Source organism: Cryptotermes secundus, unplaced genomic scaffold (assembly GCF_002891405.2).
Source record: "Cryptotermes secundus unplaced genomic scaffold, Csec_1.0 scaffold699, whole genome shotgun sequence".
NCBI lineage: Eukaryota > Metazoa > Arthropoda > Insecta > Blattodea > Kalotermitidae > Cryptotermes > Cryptotermes secundus.
In genome coordinates this window covers 548437-569343 of record NW_019738883.1, presented here as the reverse complement: position 1 = coordinate 569343, position 20907 = coordinate 548437, and the positions used below count along the sequence as shown (strand labels likewise).

Genomic DNA, 20907 nt, shown 5'->3' with positions numbered 1-20907 from the left:
TTCAGGGTAGAAGAAAAAATATAAGAAATCTGCAAGCGAAGAGACCATGTTTTTACCGGTTCTCACAGTCTCTTCGCTTGTGGATTTCTTATATTTTTTCTTCTACCCTGAAAATGGAGGTGATACGTTCCTCCAAAATGTCGGTTAACACCACATATACACGGTGCCAAATCCCAGAAGACTGCTTTCTTCTTAAATTATAGGAATTTCATCATTGACTGGCCTCTGTCCTGAAGTCAGATGATGGGAAGAATATTTTGTTTATTATTTAATGATATGATATGTAAAATATCTTATCCTGTAACAAGTATCTGAACCATGATATATATTTTGAAGTTGTTTTCTAAGTTATCATAATGCACAACACATTTAACCAACAGTTTTCACTGGTATTAAATGGATCTGTAAATCTGAAGATTACAGTTTGTATATCTTTCTGTTATCTGCCACAAAAAACTTAATTATGTGTAGGATTTGAAGCTCTCACAGCTGTGGTGATAAGTTCTGTCTTCCGGAATATAATACCGTGAAGTCTGTTGAAAATCAACCTACGTTTTGGAGAAGCATTTCACCTCTTTCTTCAGGATCGAATTGTGAGCCAATCAGGAAACTATCATGAAGCTCTATTTGCTGCCTGCATCAAGCTTGTTTCCTGCTTGGCTTACTCTCTTGTCCTGAAGATGAAGGTGACATGTTCTCCTAATGTCAGTTGACTTTCACCAGACTAAACAATGTTATAATCCTGGAAGATATAACTTTTAATAATTTTAAATGTTTTGATTAATTGGTGCCATGATAATGAAATTCAGCTTATTTCTCTATTTCAAATTTTGGAGCCATGTATGCCAAATTTGGCTGTAAGATAATACAAAGTATCTAATTTAAGAATAGACTGGTTTCTGTAAGATGTCATGGCAAGCATTCCACGTGACAGTACAGTGGGTCCCAAGCTTCGCAGCCAAATTTTCACCTTAATTATAGCTTGCATTGTTTTATGGCAGGTTCTTGGAATTGCAAGCCTTCTGTTTCTGCACAGATCTTACACTTAGAAGAAGTGTTTCTGCACACATGATGAAGTTCTCTGGAGATAGGTTAAACTTTTCCAGCAACTTTCTTTCTGTTCTAGCAAAGAGTGAGGATATTCACTTAAATTTTACCTTTTAGTTTATTCCAAATAGAAAATTAACACAGATTTAAATCAGGTGAAAATTCTCAATTTGCCCCTCATTAACCAAAAGCCTCACTTAACTGATCCATCAGATTTTTAGAGGAACACTGTTGTGTTAACCTGCATTGAATGCCCATATGTTCCCATTTTTTTTTCCATCACACAGTTAATTAAAGAGGAGGTCTCAGAATGAACCTCATATAATGTTTAGAATTAATTGTTTCTTCATAAAGTATTGGCCTTATTAATCTGCAGGCATTCGGTATGCATCTAACCACACAGTAGACCACAAGTGCACCAATGAGTGATGTCCAGCATCTTAATGGTTTAACAAGGTGACAAGTTTTGTCTTACCATCAATTTTTCATGAGGCCTGTTAACTCTTATTGGACGTCATGTTTGTCAGTGACATGATAGGAGATATTGAACTGATAGTAAGTCTTTCCATGGCCGCGCCATAACTCAAACAGTTAGTCGCTGGCTTCCCACCACAGTGGCCCAAGTTTGATCCCGGTTCTGGTCAGGTGGGATTTTTGGTGGACAAAGTGGCGCTGGGACAGGTTTTCTCTGAGTACTTCGGTTTCCCTTGCCAATCTTCATTCCACCAATTCCTCCAAAATCACCCTCACCTGTCATATCTCGGGCTGGTACAATAGGCCAGAAGTGGCTGCAGTACAAGGGACTTATCCAGTATCCAGTATTGAAGGGGTGGGTTTCCCCATGCACTGCGACTAATAGTCTATTGTACGTTCCCCTTTTTAATTTTTACTGTCTCCATACCCTACCGGTACTGGTGCTCGCTATCAGCCCCTTTCTGCCAGCGAGGTTTCGACCCTCCACTGGCAGTGGTATCTGATAATTAGTCCCTTTCTGTCAGCGAGGTCGGCCCTCCTCTGGCAGCAGTACCTAATACTGTCCCATCTACCGGAGGCATTGGAAACTACTTGGGCGGGAAACTTTTTTTTTTGCCTAATTTAGCTCAGAGGTCTCCTAGAGACATGAGGTTCTTTTACGTGCCGTAAATCTACGACATGGGACACACGGCTTAAAGTCCCTCCCGGAGGACTTGTTCCCTGAATTTTTCCGCCCTTGAAAATTCCATGACCTCCACCGGGTTTGAACCCATGTACCTTGAGTCATGAGGTGGGAACGTTACCCCTAGACTACGGAGGCCGCTTACAAGGGACTTAGTCCCACCCACTAGCAATAAAAAGAAAGTCTTTCCATTGCCCAGTTTTCAAGAGACCCATCTATTATTAAAATGGATTCCTTGCATATGTTAAGTTTATTATTTGTATTCCAACCTCCCTTAGAATTTTTAAATACTCACAATTACTGGTGATTATGAAAGGGAAAAATATGCGTTATTTATTTGTTCCTTAACAGCTATGTGAACTTTTCTACATGTTATTAGGAATATTATCATGATCATTCAGAAAATTATTCCAGGATTTAATAATACTGAAAATTTTGATAAGTGAAAAATTCTCTGCAGCTGTGCTCTACAAATTTATTTTTATTTGTGTTTAATATATGATGTAGGATATGACACTATGTTGTATATTTATAACATGCTAATTTCAATATTTTGCTAGCTTCAGCTTTGACTTATTATATGTAATAGTTCTCTAAAATTTTTCCGTTAGAAAGTGCTATCAAAGACTTCTCAAAAAACAGTTCATATAAAAATAAATATGCTTGTTACAGAAGATGGATACAACAGGCAACGGCCATTGGTTCCTGGTGATTACAGTTACATAGACTTAGAAGACATCTTAGAAGAAGATGATGAAGGTCTTGGTGAGCAGCTGGGTGAGGGGCCAGGTAAACTATCTCTCTGTCTATCCTTTTATATAAGGTATATGACCTACTTTGCTGTTGTTTCACAAACAGAATTGGAGTATTGTTATTGGACATTAAATAATTAAAATAATTAATTTATATCCATTAATATTAAATAAAATTTGAAAAAATTCAATATGTGCCAAAGTGTACACAGTTTTCCACGTACGTTCTTTGTACATTTGTGTTCTCCATGATTGTAGCAGTTCATATACCTTTGATGAATATGTTAGAAGTATTAATTAAAACCTTCAGTTCTGTTCTTATATAGAAGTCTTTCAGTAATTAATCTGAAGGTGTTTTTAACTTCATTAACACAAATTCACAATTTTTTAAAGTTTGTATTTATCATTGGACTGCAGAATTTGGAAATCATGGACCAAACTAATTTTTAATAATACTGTCACTTAATATGCTGTGTGTTCCCATCCAATGAAATTGCCAAGAACACATTGAAATGTTTTTTTTTCTTGTAAGTTGTAACAACAATTATTGTTTCATTTTTGTTCTAGAAACTATGTCAGGTTTGTAAAGTTAAACTTTACTTATCCCAGTCTGGATTATCTAAAATCATGTTTTTTGTTTTTTCTTACCAGAATTTATTTGATACTTCACATTAATATAATCATTCTCTGTCTGAAATAGCCAGTACCATTGGCCACAATAATTATTACAGGTTTTACCAGTAGCAACATTTGAATGCAAAGATGCTTTAAAAATGCTGTTAACCTTTATTGTGCCAAACCTAAATCCTTCCTATAGGGATTGATGGACCAGTATAAGTGATAATATTCAAATAAATCTTATGTCCCTATTCTGAAAATGTCAATTTCTCAGAAACTATCTGTGATAAAAATCTAAAATGGGTATGCATGTTTTGGAGTATCTAAACCCTCCCCATGGAGGTTCTCTACTACTATGCCAGTTCTAGTCAAAGTAGATCTATTGGAGTGGAAATATATAAAGAACAAACAAACAAGCAAATAAGGGGACACACACTTTTCTTTATAGAAACATAAGCAGTATAGTGATGTCAGGAGCTCAGAATATAAATCATTGAATAGTAGGATGCCTGGTGAATAATTACTGAAAAGGATGTAGAAAGAAGTGGTCATGGTCTAATTTGTGGTACTATCCTGGCATTTGCCTGGAGGGCGTGAAGAAAACTACAAACAACCTCAGTCAGAATGGTCACTGTCCCATTGAGGTACAAATGAATCGCCTCCAAAATACAGGCCAGAAACTTTATGGCTTTAGTGAGTTTGCTCTATGCAATGCAGTAGTAACTTCCATGGTTTTCTTTTTTTGATGTTTACTCAAGTATGTTCATGGTCTGTATAGTGACAGTGTTTATAGCTCATAGTATAGAGCGTTGATTGGTAGGGTGGTTCCTGAATGATTACTGAGAAGGATGAGGAAGGAAACGGCTGTGATCTAATTTTAACTACTCTCCTGGCATTTGCCTAGAAGGACCGAGTAAACTACAGACTGCCTGGGTTAGGATAGTCACTGTCCTGTCGAAATTCAATCTGAGCACCTCTCAAATAAAATTTTGAAATGTTATAGTTCCAATTAGTCTTCTCTGTGGGCTGCATAGTAGTAGGTATACAAATATTTCTTTGTTTCCAAACCATGGCCATCATGTAACTCTTATTCCAAAAGGGATCCAGATAATATCATCCATGGCTCATTTCCTTTTCCTCTACCTCTATTTAACCAGTCATTTTCCCAGCTTTCCTCTAATCTGCCCTGAAGAGGGAGGCTGTGTTATGCAGAAACATTTGTACCTGCCTACCATAGTACATGGTGTCATGGCCCCAGGGACTACCATATTCATGTTGGTGAAATCTTCAAAACTCTAGGAGTATTCCAGATATTCTGATAAATCATGTCCCTTCTCTATGATTAAGGGCAAAAGCGAGCACATATTGGGTACTGTCATGTTAGGTAGTGGGTAAGGTCCTTGACATTGGTGTCCTAATACTGGTGATATTACCTGATTGTCTCATCCATTTATATTTGGAGGACTGTTGTGAAAACAGCAAAAAAAACCCGCATTGAACTTGAGCCTTTGTTGACCTCAGTTCTTGTACCACAGAGCCCTCTATAAAAGACGTGGAGATCTCTGATATGTTATTTTCTAGGCCCTTCCCACCTTGTCTTGGAAATCCTACCATTAAAATGCAAGTAAAACAAGCATGGAAATCTTCATGTGAAGTCTTCATCATATGATGCAATGACAACAATTCAGTAACGAAAAACTCATTGAGCTATGGGTGTAACATAAATCATATATATGTTTTTTTATACTTCATATCCATAAACATGCCTGTGACATAGAATACCTGCATGTTAGTGATCATTGACCTCCTTCCCATTTATAAGTAATTATCTTGTAGCTGTCTTGTGAATCCTTTGTGTCAGACCACTTGCAGGCACCTTGAAAGTTTCTTATATTAAAAAAAAAAATATTCAGTGATGCAGTCTAAGCCATGATCCACCCACAGGTATTTCTGAAAGTTAGTTGTATCACAAAGGGATATATGGAGTGTAGTGGCAGAATGATATTAGCATGCCATCATGGGGTACACTGGGCATCAGAAGCATTCTTGTAATGCAGTAGAGGTTACTTTGGGACAATAAAGGTTAACGTACAGTTTTGTGTAAAAAAGTATACTTAACTCTAATGTGAGACCATAATCAGCAACGTTTAAATCATTATATGTCAAGATTGCAATGCTAAATAATTAACATAATTTATTTATGGCACGGGGCTACTAATGGGATATGTAATAGATCATTACTAGCTGTGGTGCAAGGGTGATTAGGAGCCCACATTTTTCTATTTTAATTATTATTCTAATACACTATGTATTACAGTTTATGGTACAAAAGCACTACAAAATTTAGAGTCAAGTTAATATTTTCATTCAGAATTACTGGATTTTTGGCCTTTGTCTGTCATTCAGTATTCTAAAAACTAGAGAATACAACGTTTCAGAAACTGAATCTGTTTCCATTCTCAGGTGAGGGGTGGGGGAGGCATTCCATTGGGTCCATTAGAAAGAGCTAACCTCATTCACTGGATACCAGAGGATGAATAAAATCCAGAAACCCAGTAAATCTGAGTGTTATATACCATTGTCAGAACACTTCAGAATTTAATATTTGCATTATTGAAGGACTGCCTGGAAGATTGCTGTAACCAACATTTCACCTTTGTATGACTTAGAATGCTCTTCCAGGTGGTCAAACAGATTTTGAATGCTATTTAAAGCCTAGCTGCTTGGTAAAGTGTATCAGATCAATTGAGGTTGAGCATTTGGCTACCACATCCTGCTGAACTGCCTCAAATGACTTTATTCTTAATTCTACTTTTTCGGTAACATTCAAAGTCTGTTATGTAATTATTTTTACTGTTGGCAATGAATATCAACAGAGTTTTTCTTTTTTGAAACAAGACAGAACAGAATATAAATTATGAAATTAGTCTTTTTCAATCTCCATCCTATTTTAGTGTTCCTAATGTTGTCAGCCTTGTCATTAATTTCACCCTGTATCACACATTTGGCTGGCTACTATAGCTGTTATAAATTTTGAGTTGCTAGCACAAGCATATTTCGGTGCACAACAAGCCATTCAACATCATTCTGCACATTTTCCTCACTCATTCCTCAGCACTATTGGGATTAGGCTAAACATTGTTGGCAAGTAAAGTAAAAAAAAAGTAAAGCTATCCCCGTACCACTCCATGAAGGCCCATAGGGTTGTGAGACATTGAGGGTCCCACATTGTCTAGACAGTCGGCTCAAAGGTGGCAGTAAGATTGTCAGCCCTACGCGCTGGCCGCGCTTTACTCCCCAGGAAAATTAATTAATTCCTGGTACTCATTTCTGTTAGAGGCTGAGTAAACCTCAGGGCCTAGTGCGACTGGAAGGATTAGGTGAACTAAAATCCAATGACCTCATCGGGACCTGAACCCACGACCTTCCAGCTTGTAGCAAGGTTAAGCTTTATTCTCACGTCACAGTTGGAAGCAAAATCAAATAATTTGCTAATGGCCCAATTCTTTAGACGCTATTATATGTCTCTTGGAACTGTTTCCAGTCACATAAAAGCAGGAAAATTTAAAGTTTCTCTACGTTAACTACTCTTTATAAGTGAAATAAAAGAGTTAGTTTCTTGAGTATGTGTGCTCTTGACACAAGAATATAATTCAGTCATATTCAGTATCAATAAATCTTCCACTTTCTTATGAACTTATGACTGCTTTTAGCAATATGAGATATATGTTATTGATGTTAGTAGTATATAAAGTGTGGAGGCTTGTCCTCATTTTGTATATAAATGTTCATATATATATGGTGTGTGATCCATTTTGTGGAATTTTACTGCTGACCTACAAATTGCTCTGTAAACTACAAAACCACGGTATCTTTAGATGTCCAGGAAATGCGTTTCTCAGAATGAGTACATGTAGCATTCCTTAGTGGATATTATATCTCACTACATGATCAGAATACTGACGAAATATCAAACATGAATATACTTGATCTGGAAATTACTTATGTTAGGCGATTTTAATTGTAATGGCTGAATTGAGTGGGATTTTTTTTTTCTATTCAGCAGTTTTTGGCAGTGCAAGATATGCTGATTGTGAAGTACAACATAAATAATACTCAGGGTTCAGAAATTTATAGATAATAATTTTAATTACCTCAGTGAAACCATCTGCAGTAAAATTAACGTTGATCTTTTCTCAGACAACAAAGATATCCAACAGAAAAATGAGGTTAGACATGTGTTAGTGGCAAAGCTGTATTCAGAAATGATTGAGATCTTTGAGAAACACTAAATCACTAAGTTACTTAAAAATCTATGGAAGAGCGAATCAGACCATATTTTATTCAGGATGAGATTGATTTCATCCTCACACTATATTTATATCAAAATGATAAAACAACAAGCATGTCTATAGGTTTTGAAAATGTTAAGATGTGCAAAATTCTGAAATGATCTTTGAAGGAATACCTTCACTTTAGTTATTGTACAATCATTAGGCTTCACTGAATTACGAAAACAATGTTATATCAGGATGTAGAGTAGCTTATGTTTTGGTTTAATTTTTGGAATGGTTCTGCAGTTTGTTAACTTCACAGAATACCATAATTTGCTTGTGATATACTTTCCTTACTGAGCTTTTCATACCTGTAAGCGGATAATTACCATTTCCTTGAAAATTCTGCTAGTAAACCGAATTGACAAAATTGAAAGCGTTTGTAGAACACACACAAAGGCCTAGTTTATCTCTCATTTGGACCCATTTGTTGTAGACCAGAGAAATTTGCACTTCTGTGAGTGATATCACAATATTAGATTTTGCTTTCTTTTATGATATGGCTACTGCAAATTGCCAGTCAGACACTGAGGTACCAGTAATTTGTATTGCTCTTTCACTTGCATATCCCTACCACTTTATTGGTTTATCTGTGGTTGCTGTTTATTTTAATTATTGAATTATTTATTTTGTGGAGTGAAATATTTGTTATTACGATGTTTTCCAGTTGAAGCGTTGAAATGAAAGTCAGTCGCACTAATTCTCTAAGTCCCCCTTCTTCCCCATGGAGAGATAAGTCGTTTTTCTTTTCACTTTCCCTGTTGGTTAGTTAATTTGTTAGTTTGTAGTTAGGCTGATTTTTAGTAACATTACTTTGATTCAGTTGTGGCTAATGAAATGGGATATAGCTCTGTAGCAGTGTACCATTCAGACCATTATAAACAGTATGGTACACTTAATGGGTTAGTTTGCTATGTAGAATGCTAGTCGGTTTGCTGGTTCTTTTATGATTATTTACCTTATAAGGTATGTCAAGCTGTGTTTGGAATCAGATAATTATTTTCTAATAAAATTATAACAGAGTGATGATATTGTATTGCCTCATTTAACATTTTTTTTTAATAAATGCTGACAAATATCTTTGGTACCATATTAGAAAAAAAGAAAATATAAACTGTGAATTGCGCATGGATGTTTCCCAAATAGATATGTTACTGATAATGATCTGTGTCATTTTTGATTATGTGTTTAAAATGCTTATCTAGCTTATACAGAAGATGTCATTAGTTGTGTGTCCAACATTAAATTATCCTTAGAAATAATTCTCCATCATCCATATGCCTTTATGTCCAGCTCTGAATCTTACTTATTTTTACAAATTAAGGACTATGTAAAATGTGTGTGTCTAATCTTGAATTTGATTTCATCCTTACGAGGTGGTAGCATGCTGTCTTTTTTTTTTTGGTTTCTCCTAATAAAGTTGTTGATCAGTTTGATACATTTTTATATTGTATTTGAGCACCCTGTTGCATCAATTTATCATTTCTTTCATTACTTACTTACTTATGGAGCTGAGCCCCTCTTGAGGAGAAGCTGAATCTGCATTACTTTCATATAGTCCATAATTAAAAAAAAATTAAATTAAAATAGGTCAACACTAATTAAATTTAGTTAAAACCAGTTAAATCCCATTCTTCTTGTGGGTATCATCTTCTCGTCCAAATGACCTATTAGTGCAACCTTCCTTGTGGCATGGGTGTATTTGTGTTATTGTGTAGTTCATGGATGTTGGTGTGTTGTTTTCTCTCATATATATGTCCCATCAGCTGTAAAACTCTTTGTGGAAACTGGTGCTCACTGCTTCCGTGTCTTCCTCTACTCCTCCCCACTTTACACTCTGAATTCAGCCTGTGTTAATGCTTTATGTTTTTTTCAGATACACTCTATATCTGAAAAGGGCCCTTTAAATAGCCACTGTGTGCTCGTTCTGTTTCTCCAGAGTTCTCTCTACCTCCTTTTCATTCACTAAGGGCCATTATTTCTCTCATTCACTGTGCCCTTAGAAAACGACTTTTTGGAAGGCCAGTAGTCTTTACATTGTTTTTGCTCCTGTTACTTCACTCAGTGCGTTGCTATCAGTCCTATCCCCTCCTATATCCATACCATTCTTTCCATGCTAGGCTTACTTTCCCACCTTGAAAATAAAGGCAGCACAGTATATGGCATCATATTTGAGAAAACTGTTATCTTCAAGCTTAACTGCTATCCATTTGCTGCTGACTAGCTGGGCCTGTCACAACTTCACTGGAGTACATCATCCTGTTCAGGGTTCTTGCTGGCCCTTCTCAGTTTCTGTGGCTGTACTGTTTGTCACCCCAACAACCAGTCAACTACTTCATTTTAACCATTGCTATAGCATGGACAATGGGGTCAGGTTCTAGGAGTTTAATATGTACCTTTAATTCAGAAATGAATTTGGAACAAACTCTCAGGAAAATTAAGCATTATTAGAATTGATTTAATTAAAAATAACTTTTTCTCTACTTTCATCTGTGGTAGATAAAGTTATTTGCCATAAGATTTGCTGGAAACTTGGAGTCTCTAGTGAAGATCCAATAAGAGGAAAAATTATTGATTTGAATTTGTAATAATATCAACAAAATTTTTTCATCTTAACCATTCATGGGAATCAATGGAATCTCTTCCCTTATATGCTGTAGAATAATTATGCACTCATATATTTCAATCCCTCTGTCTGTGGATTATTATCATGCATCTAAGCAACTGAATCAGTTGGAGCACCTCATATGAAGCTATGTAAGAGAGTGAAGGTATAACTTCGCCATAGTGCTCCCTGTAATAGAGTAGGAAAAATTCTTCAGTATTCATTTGGTAGGAGGTTGGGTGTGTTCCAGAACGATTTCAAACATAGTTGTGAACAGAAAAGTCCTTGCCTCTACCGGTACTTAATTACTGGCCAAACATAAATTAAAAATTGTCATGATCAGCTACAAGGATTGGGCTCATATTTGGTCCATTCCAGCTCCATTGAATTTCCACATGCTATTTCGTCTTTGGTCTCCCACCTGCACAGCAACCTCTTGGCTTCTTAGTTACTTAATTCTAAACATGTACGTGTATACCCTCCAGCTTATTCTATATAGCTTATTTGTTCCACAGATTCTGCACATGTCAATTTTTCCTCCAGATTCTTCACATTTTCTCTCATCTAAAAGCGTGTAACCACCAACCTATCTCAAAAATCACTTTACAACGACTTATGTTATTTTTATCTGTTCTGCTCTTATGGTCAAGGTTTCTCAGTCAAAGAGCAATGTTCGCATAACCATTACCTTAGCAGATTTAACTTTAACAGTCTTTTCTTGCATCTTTTTTACCTAATGTATGCTTTATAATATCACAAAAGAAACCTTAATATTAAAAATAAATTAGAGACAGTACAAGGACTGGGATCTTACAGTTTGTTTGTTACAGTTGAATGCACTCAAAAGCAAAATGTGTATCGACATTTGTTTCCAAACAGTTTGACATTCCTGATCCAAAATACTTAAACTGGATATCTTCATAAGGCAGAAGTTATCTCTGAATTTCCTTCTGGGAGCATATCTGCATGTAGTGGATTACAGAAGGCCTAGTTCACAGTGTTGATTGCGATGCATGAATACAGTCATGCACGAAGATCTGTGCCAGTATAATGTAGATATCTGTCTTCCATGCATAAAAGCATACTGTTAATTTTCTATAGAGCAGTATGATATATACAAGAATTTTGCAGACATTGACTCCTAGGTATTTCAGTAAGGTTTACAATGAAAATTCTGCTTATGGTTTCTCAGAGAAACATAAATAACATAAATATGGGGAAATGTAGAATTCAGATTTTTTCTCCCGGGCAATAGATTCAAGTCATAATTAAAGGAAAAAATTAAGCTGAGAAAACTTGTATCAGGATTTCACTGGAATAATATCATGCATGCCCATAAGTTAATGAGTTTCTCCTACTTCAAGCACCTGATCTCATGAGTGTTTCTTCTAATTTCTCTTTGTGGAAGATAAGTTGCAACCATAATCACTTGAAGTACTGATATTAGTCCATGATTTATTTTATCCGTCTTCTAGTGCATACATTCATCTATCCCCTCTTCTCACTCACTACATGTTTCGGCACAAATGAGTGAGAAGAGGGAATAGATGAATGTATGCACTAGAAGACGGATAAAATAAATCATGGACTTAAATCAGTGCAACAGGACGCTAAAATATAACAGTACTGATATTGTCTTCCTACACCGTCATGTCAAGCATAATTTTTAACTAGACCTAGAACTAATGAAGTTATGTGTGTTGTTTAATGTGGCTGATCAATAGATCGGCATTTCAGGGAGTAATGATGTAGACTGGTACTTTGTTAGGGCTGAGGAAGCCTTGCATGGGTGAGCCTGGGATGTTGAGTAGTGATTGCAAGTATTTGAAACATTGTTCCAGATAGCAATAAATGAGCATTTGAAAGCCTGAGAGATTGAAGTTGTGTTTTCATACACCTAATTTGGTGACTGTAACATATCAGTATCTAGCACAATATTTTTGTGTAGTGAAGTCTCCAATGCATAACAGTTGTTTACGATACTTTTTATTTACCTTCCTCAGTGACAACACACAATGCTACATTCTCAGTGAGAGACAGGATGTGTGAATGATATTTCCAGGTCACTAAAATAATAATGTGTATGTATTTAGTAATTTTCTGGATTTACTTTCTAGTAATTTACTGGGTTGACAAATACAGTCTGTGTATAATGCTGTAAACTGTCTCCTAAAGTTGTATTATCTTGTTGAGTTTAAGAGCACAAGGAACAGAGATGCAACAGTAAATAAGCCTGTTAAAATACAAAAGGAATAATATGTTCTGGTTTTATGTTTATTTTATATTATATTTTGTAAGAAACCCACTGTCTTATTTTAAATCATTACAGTGGAAAAGTGACTATATAAATTATGATGATTTTTCTGGTCATGAACTACTGGCTCTATGAATATCCATTGGCATGCAAAGTAATTTACAACCTCAGTCTTTCACAAGCTCAGTTGCAGAGCTATGAAGTTTAATTGTTAGTTCGAAGTTGTTTTGACACTAATTAACTGAGTAGTTTTAGATCATCAGTTCTTGCCGAGTGGAGCAGATCAGGCATGCAGCTTGTATCATGGCTCTATCCTTGGATCCTTTTTATTCCTTCTGCTATTGGCTGCTGGCTGGTGGCTGAACAGAGATAGAGCTGCTTTCCCACCTTCCTCCATTCCAACAATCCAATGGTTATCATTTCGAAGACTGTCCTGTTCTCTCTTGTCCGTGTGCTCTGTCTGTCTGGGTTGCAAACTGCAGCAGCAGTGGTATTCTTCTCGGATCTAGTCCCAGCACCTAAACAACTTACCCTGGAGAGGCAACTGAACAAGAGTGTCTTGATTGGCTGGAACCCACCTGATGCACCCCCTGGAACCATAGACTCATACCATGTCTACGTTGATGGTGTTCTCAAGACAACCATCAAGGCATCAGAGCGGACCAGAGCACTAGTTGAGGGTGTTGATTCAACAAGAGTAAGTAGCATACTTTAACACAGTTATATAGCATTCACATTACATACAGCTTGTTATGGATTCTCTTAGCTAGACTGTTTTTTACTAAAGGAAATTTTACAAAGATCAGGAAGATATATTGTAGATTATCATCTTGGTTGGCTAAAATAAATAAATCACAATGAAGAATATAGAGGAGTACAAGTTGTTTTCATTGAAAGAAATTCTTACTCTGGGTCTCGAGCATTTCTCTTATAGTAACAAGTAAATAAAAGTGAAAAAAATGAGATGTTCTTGGTTTAATTGTCTAATTGAATTAATTATGTAAATTTAAAAAATTGCTTCTGCTATCACAGATTACATAAGGGCATGTCAAATTTCATCATATTCATGACTACCTGAAATTTTGCTTCAGTCTTCAAACTATATTCTACAATAGCATATTCAGTATAATGTATTCAGTATTCAAATTGTAAAATATGAATCCATATTAAAGTAACCCAATTCAAGAACTTAGTTTGATATTGTGACTCACACAATGATGATCTAGGTAAGTTCAAAACATGTAACACAACTCCTGTGCATAATAAACAAATGTTATGTTAGTATATATTTCTGTCTTCGTTCTGTAGATATCATTGTGTAGATGTCCCGATTTAAGCTATTTTGTACTCACGCAACAGGCTGTATACCATAAAGGTTATATGCCAGTGATCTATTTATGTAATTGGTTTGGGATTGCCACCAATCCCTCACACAACTGGCCAGACATAACACAGTTATGCTTATATAGGTGCCAACCCATTAGGGTATTGCTGGGAATGAAATCGCAGATCCCCTGACAAAAACAGGACCTGAACAATCGTTAATAGGACTTGAACCAGCTTGCGGATCTCAATTGGAGTTGCCGAGAAAGATACTACTTTCTGGACTAACACACACACACACACACACACACACAAACTATCTATTTATGCTCTGTCTGAATTTAACAAAATATGTGCATTATGTAATAATTGTTTAATTATCTCAAAAGCCATCAAGACCTGCAGAAAAGTGTATAAGGAATCAAATGTGTTTTGTTTTTCTCTTTAATTTTTGTTAAAATGTTTAACATAATATTCTCAAGAGAAGCATATAAATGCATACAGATCTTGATGTAAAGTGACCGTTATTTTGACTGATTGTAATTAAAATAAAATATGTTGACAAACTATATTGAAACTGTCCAATTCGCCAGTTTTTTATGCATATGAATGTACAGATAAAATTTAATAGGCAATCAACAAGTTTGCAAACACTCATAAGAAGAGCTTTTTGTTTTAATATAGTGTAGGTATTGATGACAATCAAAATATTTAGGCTTCTCAGGAAATGAAGCTGAAGTTTTAGTTTATATTGTGCTTATTTACTGCAGCCTCATCGAATCAGTGTGCGATCAGTCACACCTAACAGACGAACATCTCGTGATGCGGCATGCACTATGGTCATCTGCAAGGACACACCTTTGGGTCCAAGCAATGTAAAAGCAAGCCATGTAACAAGCACCTCAGCTGTTATCTCCTGGTTGCCTAGCAACAGCAACCACCAGCATGTTGTTTGTGTCAACAATGTGGAGGTTCGGACTGTGAAACCAGGTGTCTACAGGCATACAATTACTGGTATGGTGTTCTTACTTTCATATTAGTCTGCTCATATAATGTATGCAAGATATCCCAGGAAGGAAGGACCATATTCTGGGCTGTTGCTAGTGAAATTATAGGAGTGTTGTGAAAAATGCCGAATATGCTGGTATGCTGCACGTTTACTGCTTCTGTGATGGTAGTGCCACTGCTGCTGTTCAAGAATACCGTCGACAGTTTCCTGTGCACGGAATTCCAGATCATAGAGTGTTTTCCAAGGTGTTCAATACATTGCGTGAATGTGGTACCCTTTCCAGTTCTCATGTGTCATCTGGAGAAGCACGTCAACATGTGGAGGACAGGAAAATATTCTTGAAAGGGTACAGTGTAGCCCTAGTACTAGCACACGAAGACTTTCTACACATCTTGGTGTTTCACAAACATGTATATGATGAACACTGCATGATGATGTCTCGTACACATTTCACCCATGAACTGTGCAAAATCTACAGGCAAGGGACAGTGCCTTATGTCTAGAATTTTGTCATTGGTTGCATATTAATAGTCAATTGCTTTCATTAATACTATTCACTAATGTAGCTGCTATCACCTCTAACAGAATCAACAACATGCGTAACTTGCATCGATGGTCTCACAGCAGTCTGCATGGTACTGTGGAAACAAATTTCCAACATTGTTTCTCTATCAATGCATGGTGCCATATGTTCAGTAACATGTTTATTGGTCCATTGTTTTAGATGATCATATGACAAGACATAATTACATAGACTTTCTGCAAAATGGATTACCAGAACTACTAGAGGATGTTCCTTTGGCTGCACGGATTGCTATGTACTTTCAGCATGACAGAGTATCTTCTCATTATACCCTACTTGTGATGCAACATCTCAGTGACAGTTTCGCTAATTAATGGATCAGTCATGGCAGTTCATTAACTGGCCACCAAGGTCTCCAGACCTAACCCCATTAGATTTTTCTTTATGGGGTTGAATGAACAGTAAATTATACAGAAGGAAAGTGAATACACGAGACAAATTGCTTGATCACATAATGAAAGTTACTGCCTCCATAAAGAAATGTCAAGTTGCACTCGGACGAGCAACACGCCATATCCTCACATGAGTTTCAAAATGCATTGTTGTTGATGGCAGAATTTTAAAAAAAATATACTATTCTAGGTAAACTGTACCAACTTTTTTGCTTGAACAATAAATGCTGGTATTAGGAACAGTACATAATATTTCTCTCTTATCAACAATTTTGGAACTGTACAGTGAAATATTTCTATCTCAGAAACCGTTTGGAATAGGGCACATGCACATATGTACTTTCTTGCTTAGAATGACTGATACTTTGGCCTCCCAGAATATTGACCTTTTCTCCTGGGACACTCTGTATGTGTTTGATACATTTAACATGTTCAGGCTTGCTTTCATTTAGCATATACTTCTATATAGCCATTGAATTTTATAATAATTCTGACTGGCCATCATGATCGAATAGACGGAATTCTTTTGTATTTGAAAACTCCTGTATTAAAATGGCATCCTGGGGAGTAGCGCTTCTGGCTGTGATTTTTCTCAGTTCCTCCAAGCAAATGTTGACATAATAGATTCAATTAGGCGAGGATCTCTGACTTTCACATTATTTCCAATTCATTATTCACTGAACTTCTTGTCATTTATTGTTGTGAAGTCTGAGCTATTGAGAGCACATTAAATAAACCAAAGCAAATAAATATAATTGTCTACCTGATCCATCAGCAGTAGGAATCTATGGTCAGTGTTCAGAAATCTGGAGTGCTAAGCACAGATGTATACTTGTCTAACTTGAAATTATAGAAATTGAAAATTTCGTCTTTGGACTACTTTGGACTGTGACTTGTCTACAGGTACCAAGCATAGAAGCAAGAATTATCAGACTTTAACATAATTTTCCTTTAGAATCATTCCAAAATTTTCAGAACACTACTGATTTAAAGGTCTGTGTCCAAATCCTGTATAATTTCATGTTTGGGTATCAAAAAGTGTCTTTTCTAACTAATTTTCTTATTCACATTGGTGGTTATGTTCCATACAGAGGTAACAGCGTTTTTCCATTTCAGTTTATGAATGAATCCAGCTTCATGTGTGAACTCTGTTGTAGATTACATTGCCTTCTGCTTGTTAGAGTTGTTTTGTTTTGTTTGATATAGGGATATTTTTGCAGCATTGTTTTCAAAATATCTGCAGGACTGAATGTTTCATAAATGACCCAAATAGAGTTCTATGTCTTTTCAGTTTTGAAAGTTGGTGAAATTACTTTTTTTGTGACAGATTATTATTGAGCTGAATTATTCCTGTTTTTTAATAAGAATGATATACAGGATGCCTATTTCGATTATTGCTTAGTGGTTTACTGGCTTCATCAATAGCTTTAGCATCAATCACATCATGTTTGCAAGTAGTATTCAGTGGTGCACTCATAGAACTAGTTGCAGCTGCAGAGTGCTAATTGCATCACAGTTACAGTGGAATATTATATTGGCAACTGCTCGTATTGGGTAGGATAATTGATTTCAAGTTCTGTGGTGCTGATATAATGTAATTATCTCTTTGATGTAGTATTTTAATAAGGACATCTTTTTGAGTAGTAAATGATTAGCTGTTATCCAGTATCATTTAACATGTACACTTTCAGCTGTGTATGAGTTAATGTGTTATTACTTGTCGACAAAGCTGACATGCTGATTGCTGGATGCACTTGGATGATATATTATATTACCATTATAGGCCTAGCTCCTAATACGGTGTACAGGGTGACAGTACGAGCTAAGAATATACGGGCTCCCAATTTTGATGAGAAGGCAAGCCAGCAGATGGAGAGGTTCTCTTGTCACGTCGACTTCCGAACATTGCCTAAAGGTGAGACTGCCATCATTCCTAATACTTTATCAGGTTAACTTTTGAAGTCATAACTGTAGCCTATTGAACTCTGTCAAGCTGTCATAACTTTATTTAATTATTTAATCTTGTGTTATTATAGGTAAAGAGCAGCCAAAAGATAGCAACGTGATACTACTGTAGAACATTTTTAAGTCATTGACAATTTTATTTGTACACTTATAGACGTGGAAGGTCTAGGTTCAGAAACAAATGTCACATCACATATGTGTGTGTGTGGAGGGGCCTAGTATGGGACACTGAATCTAAAGCATGCTGTAAGGATCACTGATACTTTCGCTCACACAGTGGGGCATCACTACCCCATCCTTGTTCAGTAAGAAAGTGCCAGGATTGCTAGAGTAAGCTGAGTTTCCACATCATACTTGCAACAACTTTTTTCATCATGTCTGTGCACAATCTTCACTATCAGTCACTCAGTAATGTCTAGTTTGACAACACTTACACTGCAAGGTGAAGACCAATAGAAGAGAGAGGTGAATAGGTCTTCTAACTCTCGGGATTTAGCATCACTCAGTTTTGGCCTGACCACTGCAATCACGTCCTTTAACTTCGGGGTAGTGTCTCGGACATGTGGTTGTTCGACATCGGATGAGGTCACCACAGTGACTGGCTCACAGTGTGCCAGAGGTTGGGATTCTTTCGTTAGTTTCTGGTCACAACGGGTAGCATTGAGGACCCTCACTGGTACCTTCTAGCTGTCTTGGACCAAGGGTTGTGGCTATATAGAGTCCTTTGGGAGCAAGGGCCTCTGGGCTTGGTTCTATCAAGTTACTTTCCATCCTGAGGGGCTCTCCAATTGAGTCATTACCACTTGCAATGTACAGATGTTACCTGATTGTAGGCCACGACCAGGTTGAGAGGTGAGGGTCCTGCTCCGGCGCTCCATAACATACTTATTCCCCTGCAAAACGCAGTGGTTGGCGCCCTAGGTCTAGAAATGCATCATATGCGCGCAGACTGTCCAGTCCCAAGGTGAACTTTATGGTGAAATTGGTGACAAATACCCCAATTTTGAGTGGGCATTAGCCCAAGATCAGTATCAGGAAAACTTCCTTCAGGATTGGGAGAGTTTCCCCAGATACAGTCTGCAGCATGTAGCATTGGTTCTGCTGTCTTTCAGGCCATCTGGCAGTGATGTTGGCCCTGATGACAGTCATATACCCCTTGGCGTCAATGGTCACAAGGCATGGTTTATTACTGGCACTGCCCTGTGGGACTAGCCTAGGGTCAGCCCTTTCCGTTATGACTGGCAGTGCATGGTGAAGGGACCTTAGTGTATACACTGTCATTCTCCATTTTTTGTCAGTACCCGCTCTTTTTCCGATGGTTGGCAATCCCTTGTGTTTGCCTCTCTGTTGTTTCTCCGTCGCCATTCAGACCTTCGTACTGGTTCCTGTATTTCTCTCAGAGGTGTCATTGTTGAAGTCCACCTGTTACAGCTGCCTAGCAGCAGGTTACATAACATTGTTTCCAACAGTAACTTTATTGTTGTAGAAGCTAGTTTCCACGCTGTTGCATAGTAACGGCTGTTGTCTCATTGTTTGATTTGAGGTCTTTGCCTGGCAATGGGTGTCCACACCGCAATAATATGCAATTCATGAAGAGGACTCATTTCATTTCTGTGCCTTTATAAATACCTTGAGTGTGGTTTACAGAACTGTTTATCCACATAGTAGGCTATCTTTATTTAGTCCTTTGGTTGTTACTGTGACAGCTGAATCCAATTATGAAATTACATTTCCAATTTGGAAAAAAGAAATTACCTAGAAGCTATTTATAAATAGTGGTTAAATGAATTCTAGTAGTTAGTAGTTAGTTGCTGGCTTCCCACTGTGATGGCCAGGGTTCGATCCCAGATCAGGTCTTATGGGATTTGTGGTGGGCAAAGTGGTACTGGGGCACGTTTTCTCCAAGTACTTCTGTTTACCCTGCAAATTCTGATTCCACTGCCTGCACCACACTCATCGTCTATCGTCCAGGGCTAGTACAAGAGGCCAAATCATGACCAGTGTACCTGGTGAACTTGGTCTTGAGGTGTGTGTGTGTGTGTGTGTGTGTGTGTGTAGGGTAGTTTGAAGTTATATATACATTCTTTTGGTATGATGTAATAACCAACAGGGCCATGCATTTGGGATGGATGCAAGTGCATGTGAAGAAATGATGTTCATTCCAGAAAGATTAATGACTCAGCTGTTCTTGAAAGCACTGAAAGAATACTTGATTGTCTGAAACAAGAGGGAATGTTATTTTCTAATATATTTGTTTGGATGGTCTTAAATGAAGTAAAAAGAACTCTGGTCAACTTCAGAGCAGCTTCTGCCTTTAATAATATGTTATATTATCTGCTTATTTGAGTTATTCATGTTGAAAATTGAATCTCTCTGTTATACGAGGGGGTACCCAAAAGAAACCGAACTTATTTTTTCTTAAACTTATTTATTCAAATTTTAAGCACAAACCTTCAATCCCCTTCAAAGTACTCTCCACTTACGCTAATACACTTGTCTAGTCTTTTATTCAATTTTTCAAAACATTGTCTAAATTCATCTTTTGAGATGCTTGACAGCGCCTCCGTCGTTTTTTCCTTCACCTCAGCAACATAAGCAAAACGCTTTCCTTTCATGTCTCTTTTCCTTTAAGGAAAGAAAAAAAAAGTTTTGATCATTTCTGGACTCTTCTTTCAAAGCACAGCATGCTTCACACGACCTTGTTTTTGTTCAGCAGTCAGCAGTCGTGGCACGAATTTCGCAGCCACCCTTTTCATTCCCAAATCTTCTGTCAAAATTCGCTGAACTGAGCTCCAAGTCACTCCTGACAGCTCCACAATTTCTTCAATGGTCCGTCGTTGATCTTCCTTGATGATTTCACGAATTTTTT

At 36.9% G+C, this 20907-nt stretch overlaps 1 protein-coding gene across 1 annotated transcript in view; it reads left to right on the top strand.

The window, feature by feature from the left end:
- The window catches only part of LOC111871261 (RIMS-binding protein 2), a 103179-nt gene that overhangs the window by 43465 nt on the left and 38807 nt on the right, over positions 1-20907 (top strand). Inside the window, exons 11-14 of the mRNA XM_033754175.1 lie at positions 2876-2992; positions 13249-13463; positions 14860-15103; positions 17857-17988. Coding sequence (XP_033610066.1) covers positions 2876-2992; positions 13249-13463; positions 14860-15103; positions 17857-17988 — 708 coding nt within the window. The remainder of the gene's footprint in view (positions 1-2875; positions 2993-13248; positions 13464-14859; positions 15104-17856; positions 17989-20907) is intronic.